General features: G+C 30.8%; 1 protein-coding gene across 4 annotated transcripts in view; it reads left to right on the forward strand.

Annotated features, from left to right (window-relative positions):
• Positions 1-5254: 5254 nt before the first annotated feature.
• LOC145724241 (beta-1,4-glucuronyltransferase 1) overlaps positions 5255-12860 on the forward strand; it is a 28074-nt gene continuing 20468 nt past the window's right edge. For 2 of the 4 annotated variants that reach the window (XM_081972399.1, XM_081972402.1), the window contains exons 1-2: positions 12177-12321; positions 12500-12836. In XM_081972399.1, coding sequence (XP_081828525.1) covers positions 12828-12836 — 9 coding nt within the window. In that variant the 5' untranslated portion in view covers positions 12177-12321; positions 12500-12827. Of the gene's footprint in view, positions 5341-12176; positions 12322-12499; positions 12837-12860 lie in introns of those variants that run through there. The other 2 variants (XM_081972401.1, XM_081972400.1) reach the window with 2 other exon arrangements.

A 12860-nucleotide genomic window follows, 5' to 3' on the forward strand; every position in this document is an offset into this window, starting at 1 on the left:
GGTTTAGGTATTAACATTATAATTGTGTTCTTTTTTCCACACACTCAATTGTTCCAAATAAAACTTTGAACACTGAACATTTGCATTATTTATTTATTCACAGTTCAAGGTACGGTAGGTAAGGTAGTATACATTTTCTTCAAGTGAAAAGCTTAGGTACAATAGGTGGCAAAAAAAACTGGTCTTACCACATAAACAGTGATTATTCCACAGATTGAGTGTGAGTGGCTGAACCTGTCACCATACAAGCTATGCTAAAAACAACTTTGTCTTACTAACCTAATGTTTGTTTGGATAATAGTGGAGTTCCAAATTAGCAAAGGTAGGTGAAATGTAGTGATTGAAAGTCTCTAAAGAGAAACAATTTGCTTCTAATTCAATACACCATTTCACAGGACATACCTTTACTAATCAAATGTGAACTCGAGTTACACAACACTTGCAAATAAACGATTTTTGGTTAGTAGACATTTTACAAGTATCCTTGTAGGTGAATGATGTTCAAGTCAACTAATGGAGCTAATTAAATATCAGTACTTACCTTACCCTGTAGAGATGGGAAAAAAGATTGACAATCAGTTATAAAAAATGCCTTTTTATTAACATCATACAATATAAAACCACTTAAACACTATGGTGTGTTGATAACACTACAAAACAGAAGGATACAATAAAACTATCAGTCACATAGGTCACTAAATTGCACCACTTTTGAGGGAAGTATTTACCCTCTTTTGTGGTCCCTGTATAGTAAAGCAACTTATCTTCAAACATCTGCAGGCCTTCCTAGTCCATTGTTTTTATCACTTAAAATCGTTTGGTAGTGTTATGAAGAGGCTTGAGATAGGTGATCCGGTCATCCTCATTAAATATTTGCAAGCAAAACCAGTGTTTTCTTAAATAATTTTGCTACAAAGTAAATAAGTTTAGTAGAGACATTGAATGTTATGAACGCAACTTACCAGATTTTTGGACTGCGGCTTCTGATAAAGTGCTTTTATCACTATTTATTTGTGTTTTCTTCGCAGTATGTGGGTAGTAACTCAAAATTATTACTAAATAAACTTGTTTTGAATGTTTTGATTACAGAATGACTGACAACGATTTGTTATGATTTTGAAAGGTTGGTAGCACGACCGGATATAAACTTTCCTTAACGACCGCTTGGCGCGAGATTTAAAATTTCCGAATTTTAGATCCCTTTTTCGTCTTAATAGTCAAATCTACGGTATTAAAAAAATTACAAGTTGATAGCCGAAAATGTGCTCTACAACTTTTATCTAAAGCGTTTTTCCATTAAATGAACCGTACAGGCGCAAAAAAATCAAAACCATTTTCCCATGTTAATCTCCTATGTCCAGGGTGCTCTTGGACACCTGGTATACATACTCATTTTGACAATCAATAAACATCACATTTAATCACCGACATACGTTTTTTGCTGGTGATTGTGACGCAACAGTCAGAAGTCGCTAAACAGACTATTATGGCTACGTTTATATCATAGGCTGTTAATCCGATCGACAAAGCGGATTGAATTAAGGATTATTCAATCGAGTGTTTATCGTGTTTTACTTACATTTGATAATTTTGGATTATTGGATGCGTTCGAAAGATCCGTAAGGATCGAAAAAATATCACTATTCAAGCAGAAAGAGATAACAATATATTCGTAATTGTTATCTATCAGCAGTCTCACAAATGTTACAGAAATATAGGTGTGTATTTTACCTATAAAAAAATCCACCTTGTCGGCAAATCAACAAAGCCCGAAATCTGTTTCGCATTAACGAAAACAAAACTCAAAAAGTTTGGTAATTTGAATTTGAGATTAATAGTACACACTTCAAATAAAAAATTAAGTCAAATTAATGTGTCAATCCTGTTTACATCGGACATTTATTACAGGGATCATCCATTACATATTATCTCCTATACAGGGTGTTTTTATTAAGTGTCCGATATTTTACAGGGCCATTACCCAGGTATTTTAAAGATAAAAAGTCCATATAAGCATAGGTTTGCAAAGCCTTACTTATCGAGTTACAGAATGTTAAATAGATATTTATGATCTGAGTGTTAAAAGTGCATTTTTAAGGCACGCATGAGGGCCTTAAAATCACTTAAAACACGAAGTCCATACAATATTTTTTTCTACAAAAGCATTAAAAATTTCAATGATTCTTTGTGTTTGAGAATTTCTTTTTCTGCGAACAGTCAAACCAGTTCCATTTGTCAATAATTCCATAACGATTATTGTTGCCCTCAAAAATATATTTGTTTGAAGGCTTGCCAATTTAAAGGCTTTTTGTCAATATAGTTTTTAATACGTGTTCTTATCAATTTTGTCGCATAAATGAATAAAGAAAGTGAGCCAAGAAAGGCTACGTTAGGCCTACTACCTAAGAATCCCGACAATAGTACGAAATAGCATTTAATTACTTGACTTTTAACAGTAGTGCTTTAAAATGCTTTTTTATAGCACTAGTGCCTTAAAACGCTACTCTTAATAGTTCAGTAGCGTGTTAAAAGTTAAATTTTTAATGCGTTTGTAGAAAAATTAAATTTTAATTTTTGGTTTTGTTACTTTCAAAATAATATTGCTTTTTGGGCGAAACTTGGTATTTAGAGAATTTGTAAGATGAGAAATTCAAATTAGATCTTGGTTTTGCTCTTACAAGCAGAGGACGCTAATTAAAATTAATTTATAGTTGAAGTTTTATAAAAAAAAAACACAATATTCATTTTTTTTCAAAGCGCCTATACATATTTTAATGAAACTTTGTGGTTTTCATAAACATAAAGAGCCGATTATTCGCCAATTAAAAAATTGTTATTATCTCCACCAGTATTTTTAAATCACCTGAAAATTTTTAAGAAAAAAAAAGTACGTCACTGCTGTTTATAAAAATAAAAATGATTTTTCCATTTTCCGTTTAATTTTGAAGGAAAAAGGTCTCTTGGAAATTTTTCTTCCGACGGACCGTTTTTGAGTAATCCAAATTCGAACTGATCGAGGCAATAAACTAATTGTAAGCAACAAACTACTAAACATTTGATAAAAAATTATAATAACTGTTCAAAATGGTGTCCTTCGACTTAAGAATTGACTGTTCGTAAAATTGGCAACCTTCTTTTTTTCTATAAAACTTCAACACCCTGTATTTCCTGAAAGACGCATTTCCGAGATATACGTGGTTAAAATTTGTGTATTAAAACCTGAATAACCCTGTAGAATCATTAATAATATAATTTTTGTCGTTCTCCATTTGTTTCATACTAATTTTAACTTAGTACTATGTTCAATAGTAACTGTAACTTATTAACTAACTAACTTTAATTTCAGTTTTGTTAGGTTTCTAAAAATATCGCCTTTTATGCATGTTTTAGTATTTTGGGTTTATCTCCAAGTACATTTTTTTGACTTATTTTTTCACAATCTTAAATCTTTTATTTTCAATATTTTATGCTGTTCAGTTTTCAATCTTTTACATTTGAACAAATTTTAGCTTAGTTTTTACAGTTTATTTAAATTAGTATATCCAGAAAGTTTTTACCAGTTTAGACATCATTCCATCAGATCTTTACACTTTAATAGTATTTTTTAACTATATTGCATATTTATATTTATAAATCTATCACATTTTAAAAAATTCTTGCTTTTTGACACTTATTGTAATATTTTTTCAACATTTTTCAATATTTTCTGCTTTTCAATCTGATTAATTTGTAGTTTTAAATCATATTAAGCGATCTTTTCTGGGTTCAAAAAACTGTCATACACAAAAAACAAGTAAATTATTTTCAAAACGACATGATATACAGGGGGACCAAGATAAAGATGGCAGAAAAAGTTGCGTAATAATACACATGGCGCTTTCGGTACGTATTTCTTTTCATTTTTGAGATATTTATAAAAAAAATCGGATTTTGATTTTATTTATTTTTGAAGGTAATTCAAATCATTTCAAAAAACAAAAACTACTGTTTATGGCACCTTTTCGAGCTCTACAAGATGATTATTTCCTTCCTATCAGTTTTGACCAATCGCTATCAAGAATTAGTATAACAAATGTAAATTTTAAGTGGAAAAATTACTTAAAAACTGTCAACTTAGCTGTCAGCAGTTTTTCCGGAAAAAAATTCGACAAAATTTTACATTCCTCACAGCAACATAAAGAATAGTGTTACCCTTTCTAGCTTGAAAGTTATTGTTCTTATTGTTTTAATTAAAATAAAATGTTTATTTAACTCAGGAAATAATCTTACCAAATATCCCTCGTGCATCTAATTTTTCCTGTGGAAAAATTGGAATACTCGTTTCTAAGTAATTTGTTTTAACAAATAGCATGAGCGAGAGTGGTTTTAAAAATCCTCGTTAAAACAAATTACTTAGAAACTCGTTTTTCCGAATTTTTCCGGAAAAATTAAATTCACTAGGGATATTACCCCCGATAAAATAAAATAAAAAATCCGATTTTTCTACATATCGCAAAAATGAAAAGAAATACTTGATTTTCGAAAGCGCCATGTATATGGTCCCCTGATTGTGCAACTTTTTACTCTTACGGTTTCGGAGATTCTCATGCAGTGCATCTTTATTTTGGTCACCTTGTAGATATGCGTTACCTTCAATGAGAATTTAGGATCTTCAGCTTGAATTTAAGGTTTTATAGCTATTATCTTCTGAATTTGTCACTATCCAGCTAATTCAGATTTATCGAGACTATCAAAAACTCTTTGGAAAAATCTCACTTTCCCCAAAACACGTTTGTGAAAATGATTTTCCAAGGTAATCCTTGTCCACATAGTTTTCTGGAATTTTTCTTATCAGTAGAGTTGCAAGAGTTTTTAAAAATTGAAACTTTTTTAAGTTTTTTGTAAAACTTCTTCAGGGTATTCTGATTTAAATAGAGAACAAAAATTACATTTTATGTTTTTCGGCATAATATGGTAACGTGCCAATTAAAAAGGTTAAAAAACCTCGTAATTTTTGTTCTCATCTCGATCAGCAACATCATTAGATATCTAAAGGTCATAAAAAGGTAATATCCGGAGGATTTTCAGCAGATACTTAAAAAAGTTTTGTTCAACAGGTTAGAACACTATCTTTTAGAATAATTTTAAAACTTTTTGTATTTACTACTAAAAGCTTATCTCACTATCTGTAAGTATAAGCAAAGTCCTTTACTACTGTAAACATAAATTTATTTTAAATTACCGTGAATTTAGTAACAATATTTTGGTTAGTAATTATAGTCGGAATCAGGGGAAGGTCGAATTACTTCCCTATTATAACTTTTTTAGTGAAAACAATTACGTGCTAATAATATCCGGTTGGTACGTATAACAATAAAATTGTAGCCACACACTTAGGTTAATTAATGCTCATTCATACGTAGTTTTAAGTCTGTCCTAAAAATATTAATTTGCTTAAAAGCATTCGAATAGCACCTTTTTACAATAATTATTTTTTTGGGTTTAATTAGTTAATTAAGAGTTAAACACGTCCTGCCTTCATGTTTATAATCTTTATTTTATCTTAATTTATTAACATTTTTCAAAAAAAAATACTGGAAGTTCTATAATTTCATGTTTATTTATACAGGGTGTCCCACGACGAAAGACATCGATTGATATTGGAAAAAGTATAAATAGGAGAGTTTTGAAAATTTGGCAGAATACTGATGTGGGCATGCCCAATCTAACTAAAATATTTTCAAGATGGTTGCACTTCCGTTTATACCGGAAGTCTATCATAACTTTCTTATTTTAAATAGAACACCCTATATATTATTAGATATTTGGATTCCTCACAAAATTCTGACCAGCTTTTGTGTACCATGCCCTATGCCTATCTCTAGCCGTTTTCGAAATATTTGATGTTTTTCCAAAAAAGTGACAGTTGCAACGCTCAACATATTTTTTTACTCTGTCAAAACCGTATTTCATTTTGCAATAAAACTTTGGGTTATTGTAAATAAAGGATCGTTTTATTAAACTGAGGGTGCGTAATGACTCATTTGTATACAGGGTCGTCAAAAAAATATCATAAACTTGCCACTAAAAAAAATAAAAAATTTCGTTTTTTAAATGGAAACCCCCATTTTTTATGACGGAATCATTTTGAGCATTAAAAATTACTATACGTTTCAATTTACTTGCCTATACCTAAATCCAACCCATTTCGTTTTATTTGAGAATTAACCTTTTTTTTATTAGGCTGCATGGTTGGGATTAGCTGGTACTCTAGTTGATCATGCTTTTGACATACGGTGATATTGGACAATGCAGGGCATGTTAATAACACTAGTTTTGAGTGTTTTGACAACTGCAAATATGCCGTCCAACCAAGATTACTTAAATCTGTTTATTATTTACGGAGAATGTGATAGTAGAACATGTGAGGTATTTGCCGCTCGTTATCCGGAAAAAGCAAAGCCATCACCAAAAGCTGTCAAGCAAATAATTGAAAATTTTAAGAATACGGGATATGTGAAGAGAAAAGCTATTGAAACAAAACCAATCTTTAATAAAACAAATGTAGAAATTGCAATTTTGGACTATTTTGTTGCAAATCCAACTTCGTCAATAAGACAAGTTTCTGTAGAATCAGGCATATCCAAAAGCTCAATTCAAAGGATCCTGAAGAAACATAAATTTCACTCTTTTTTATTTAAATTAGTGCAACACTTAAAGGAAGTTGACTTTCCGAAGAGAGTGGTTTTTAGTGAGTTTTTGCTGACTAGTCACTATGGAAAAGAATTGTTTTTGAATAATATTATTTAGAGCGACGAGGACTTCACTAAAAATGGAATGATCAATAGACATAATTCACACTACTGGTGTGACATAAATCCACACGTAATTAGAGAGAGAAATTGTCAAGAAATCTGGAGTTTTATGAATAAAAAATGTTTATTCCCAAATAAAACGAAAAGGGTTGGATTTAGGTATAGGCAAGTAAATTGAAACGTATAGTAATTTTTAATGCTCAAAATGATTCCGTCATAAAAAATGTGGGTTTCTATTTAAAAAACTTGAAATTTTTCATTTTTTTTAGTGGCAAGTTTATGATTTTTTTTTGACGACCCTGTATACAAATGAGTCCTTACGCACCCTCAGTTTAATAAAACGATCCTTTATTTACAATAACCCAAAGTTTCATTGCAAAATGAAATACGGTTTTGACAGAGTACAAAAATATGTTGAGCGTTGCAACTGTCACTTTTTTGGAAAAACATCAAATATTTCGAAAACGGCTAGAGATAGACATACGGCATTGTACACAAAAGTTGGTCAGAATTTTGTGAGGAATCCAAATATGTAATAATACATAGGGTGTTCTATTTAAAATAAGAAAGTTGTGATCGACTTCCGGTATAACCGGAAGTGCAACCATCTTGAAAATATTTTAGTTAGATTGGGCATGCCCACATCAGTATTCTGCCAAATTTTCAAAACTCTTCTATTTATACTTTTTCCAATATCAATCGATGTCTTTCGTCGTGGGACACCCTGTATAATGGATATAGTACGACCAACACTTATACGAGGTAGTTCTACAGCACCAAGGGTATGAGTCACACCATTTCCGGACACTCTGTATACCACTTAACACAGTTTCACATAAATCAATAATGATTTCCTGCCGGACTTTTCCTCTTCACTATATTAGATTTTCATCTATTTATAACCATTTAATAAAAAAAATCCAGCTGTTTGCTGTGTTTGTTTTGCTCTTCAACTCTGTGATATTTATTATTATAATATTTTGTTTATTAAATGAATGTATATTTAGGCATTATATCATCGGAAAAAGTATTTTTAAGGAAGAATATTATATTTATTGCTGTTACAATAAAAATATACATATATTAGATAAACTTTAAATTGGAAGCAGAAGTCCATAATCTCTCAGTGGAGGTGTAAGAAATACAAAATGAAAAAGACACATAGTCTTCGCCACAACAAATTTTATTCGCGCCTTTTGCCTGCTAAAGGTTGAAGGAAGAATAAACATTTTAAATTGTTGCAGGTGACGTGCAAAAATAAACCATTTACGGGTTTTTCTTAAAAAAGTATGTGGGTTTAATTAATTTTTAAGATAACCCATTAATGTTCTATGTTTGTGCCACATACTATAAAACATAGTTATTTGACATATCAAAATTTGAAAACACCTCCAAATTTGGTTTGTTGCAAGTTACTTAGTTTAGTAAAGATCCATCCTGTAAATACAAAAGTGATTCTAAACTACCTATGCATCTCAATATTCTCTAAAAAATTATAGAAGATATTCGGATTTTCGTTATTATCACAAGGTGTGTCAATATTATGTAATAAACAAATTTTGTAATAGTTTGAAACTTTATAAAAATTATATCGATGCACCTAATTACAAAATTCTATTATTTATCATCATGATGTCACGGTAATGTTTTTCGAATATGATCAATTAAGTTAAATCGAGCACGGTGAAACTGTTACGTAAATTATAATATAGTTTGTGATTTATTAAAATGAGCTATACAAAGTAACAAAATTTATTTTGTTGCTCTACAGTAGAAATTATTTTCCTACAATTATTCTAAATACAAACAAATTGAAAAAAAGATATGGATTTTGTATGGTTTGTTATTGAATCGGTAAGACATCCACGTTGTACTACTTTGTAACTTGATTTGTTAAGTATATTATTTTTATTTAATAGAAAAAGAGAGTAATAATAACCTAAAATTACACAATTACTTAATTCCCTAAAAGTAACTTAAAGCAATAATTAATTGAAACTGGTTAATCTAGGGTATACCAAAAACAGTAAACCTTAAGGTTACATTTAAATACACATTAATCAAACCTATTTATAAAAGTAGCTTTAACACTGTATATTTAAAACCATTTTAGTAAAATCCATTTTGTTTTACACATGTATAAGGATATTGGTTGATTAACTTCTAAAATAAAAAACTGTGATAAAGTGATAAATTGTGAAAAAAATGAAACTGTAAAGTTGGTGGGTAGATTGTTAGTAGGAAGCGAAAACGCTTTAGGACAGAAAATTATTCACTTTCTGTACACGTGCGGCAAATAACCACTTTCAGCTATGAGGTACTTTCAAAGTCAGTAGTCGAAAATAGATATTTACCTAACAAGTGCGGGAAGTGACACTTTTCCGCACGCTGATAGCAGTTGACCGAACGACGCAAAGCGGAGTATAACTAGGGGTCTTTTTTTACTACTTTTTGAAATTCAGTATCTCGGTAACATGAAGAGCTAGAGAGGCCAGTTTTGGCTCATTTTGTAGTATTTTTTATCCTCTTTCTAATGGCGTTTTAGTGAAATCTATAAGAGTTAAAAAAGTTACAATCATTCAAAAATTGAAAAAATGTCATTTTTGCAAAAAGTGCAATTTTGGCAATTTTTGTATTTTGCTCCAGGAGGGTTTCAATGCACAGCAAAGGGCATGTTTATACCAAAGGACCTTAAATTCGGTGAAATAAGTACAAAAAAAGTATTTTAAATTTTTTTATTTTTCAAAAAAATTGAAAGAATGGGGGGGATTAAGGGTCTTTTTTTACTACTACAATAAAATGTAAATTTTCTTGATTTTTTATCAAATTAATCAACCGTTTAATAACGTCAAAAGGTTACGTCATATGTCATTTAGTATGTATACCTATGTGAACTAAAGTATTGAGAAGTAATTTTGCTTGTTTAGTAAAACATACGCTCATCTATGAATTTTGTTAATTCTACTTTTCGTTCTTTAGAAAAGGTGAGTTATTCGCTTTTAGAACTTTAAGAACTTTAAGAAACGTTTCAGCTCTAAATTTTGAAAACACAATAGCACAGTAATGACGTTGTCAAGCTTGTAAACAAATCAGCAGTCGTTTATCATGGTTGAAGTCATAACTACTCGTACACCTATACTACCTTATTGTTAGAGACTATTAGCAATCAATAGAGTCCGGATTTCTAGAAATTTAGCTTTTTGTAAATAATAAAAGCAACCAACTTTTGACATCTAATGTGAACGATTTATACAAAAACACGTCATTTGACATATTTTGTTCATGCTTTTTTTGCTTTTTTCTTCTTTTTGTGCTTATTTTAGTTTTTTGTGCTTATTTACTGCTATTTTTGTATGGTTTAACTAGTTTTTAACAAGTTTTCAAGTTTTTAAAAATAAACTAATAACTGCTTTGACAGAAAAACGCAGGAGTTTTGACGTAATCTTATTGGTTCTGTAACGTCGCACAGTAGGCCATTGGGCCAAGAGGTAATATTGACTTTTGCTGTATTGAAACGACAAAAACATGCTGCAAAATGTATAAGTATCAATTTACAAATTTAAACTGACCAAAAAATTTCCAAATGCTCCTAAAGTAGTCTAAAAAAATGTAAAAATATTCCAAAACTCTATAGAAGCTCTAAAATGCCTTACAAAAGCTTACAAAACAGACTAGAAGCTTCCAAAAGCTTTTAGAACACTAACAAATGCTTTTCAATTTATCTAAAAGCTCTCAAAATATTTCAAGACAGTCTAAAAGCTTCCGTATACTTCTAGAGCAGTAACAGCTTCAAACGTCTACAAGGCTTCAAATGCCTTAGAACCTTCAAGGATCTTGAAACTGTCCAAACACCTTACAAATGCTCCTAAATTAGTCTAAAAAGGTTTTAAAACACTGGAGAAACTCCAAAATGCTTCTCAAGCAGTCTAAAGCATTCCAAATAGTCTTCAACTAGTCTAGAAGCTCTCAAAAAGTTTCAAGGCAATCTAAAAGCTTCCGCATGCTTCAAGAGCAATTTAAAAGCTTCCAAAAGTTCAAAGTAAAATGTCTTAAAAGCAGTCCAGACTTCAATGCTCCGAAAGTAGTCTAAAAAGATTTCAAAACATTACAGAAACTCCAGAGCATTCGGAAGTCTTTTAAAACAGTCTAGAAGCTTCCAAAAAATCCTAGAACCGTGTAAGAGTTCCCAAATGCCTCTAAAGCCTTCCAGAACCTTCAATATGCTCTTTACAGTTCAAAACAGTTCAAAAACCTTCCAAATTATAATCTTCCGTATGCTTCTAAAGCAGTTTGAAAACTTTTAGAAGTTGAACTCAAAAATAGTAAAAAAAATTGATCATCTCTGAAAGAGTTTTGTGCTTTTTTAAAGCTTTTTTACAGATTTTTATGCATTTTTGGAGGAAAATGATTTTGCTTTTTAAGCGCTTTTTTTCACGATTTTAGTGCTTTTTAATCCGGATTCTAGCAATCAATATTTCAACTAAATGATTTATTAAAAGTTTGATAAGGTCCTGATAAATGGTTGAAAATAAAATAGTATACGAACCATGGGGGAAAGTTTAATTTCTGTCTCGAGATAAATTTTAACTTTCACACCGTGTATCTTTCTTAATATTAACTTTCGGTATAGGACAATTTAGCTAAATTGTATTATTTTGATAGTAGCTCTATGTCCCATTACTCATGGTCCACCATATATACTTTCTTTTGTTGTGAAAAGTTTAGATTTTTATATAACTCTGTTTATACAGAGTGAATTTATAAGTTCTATTAAGGAAACTTAAATTTTCCTGTAACTGCTTATGTACCGGCAATCAAGAAAAAACTTGATGTTACTAAAATCCACATTCTATTAAACAGTCTGTGTTTTGTGGCAACATATTAATTTTTTTAGGTTTACTCTAAAATTGCTTAGGTGAAGAACAAAACAACGAGTCATTGGATGGGATATCCAACATGATCTCAAATAGTCACGTGGCTCTTATCGACCTAATTTCAGAAGCTTTTAAGTTTAATGTATCCAGTTATCAATATTTACTACCAACGATCAAGCAAGTAATCCTTGGACAGGTTGGATTTAACACCTTGAATCTTAATACACTCAAACGCTAATCCAATTCCAACAACAACAGATGTAGTGTTTTGCATACAAATTATAAGAAACCACAAAATTGTTAAGAAAGCGACCAAATGACATACATATTTTTTTCTTTTTTTTTTCTAGGCAAATTCTACAGGTTATTAGCATGGCAAAATAAAGTATTTCACAAGAATTGAATTTGAACTTAAAAACACATTCATTACTGATTTCGTCAAAAAGTCGATTTTCCATTCATAAAATTAAGAAAACAGAGGAAAATCCTGGATCGATATGGACAAACCTACGCACGTGTAGATCTTGCGCACTTAAGGGCTGCGTTGGCAATTTATATGTAGGTCCCTATCATAGGGTCGGATATTCTACTGCTTTCAAATAGAATGAAGTGAAGTGCACCATTGTATCGGTTTATAAAATCTTTTTAATCAGGTAATAGTGATATTACGGGGATTTCTCGCATGCTTTCAAACTTATAGCAGTAAAAGAATGCGGCGGAGATTTAACCCGCCTAATAACACGCTTGATTATTTATGGTTTTGCAATAAAACTGATAATGCGGTATTTGAATGTATATCGCAACAGGTTATAAAATATTATACGTTTGCAGGTCCTCTTTCAATTACGGTGCGACAATACAGCAGCTGCACTGTCTGGAAAATCTACTAGACTAATCAGGGAGGACAACATACAACATACAGTACAGGCCTGGAAATTACACTAGCACCGTTATCATCGTTGAGTTATGATCGCATTTGATGAAACTGAACGGTTAAATCATTAAACATTGTTTTTCCCAACGTTTGTGTTTCCAGATACCATTCATTTGAACAATGAATATGAACTTGAAGGTGTTTGGTCAAGAGTGTTTTAGAAAAAGGTGAACGAAGCAAATTTTCACTCTATTGCATATCTAAAGTGGTGACCTAGAGAAACTAATGTTTCAGGTAAGTGACACTTTTGATACTCCA

The sequence above is a fragment of the Ips typographus genome, linkage group LG2 (genome assembly GCF_016097725.1).
Source record: "Ips typographus isolate SLU linkage group LG2, UJ_Ityp_2.0, whole genome shotgun sequence".
Classification (NCBI taxonomy): Eukaryota; Metazoa; Arthropoda; class Insecta; order Coleoptera; family Curculionidae; genus Ips; species Ips typographus.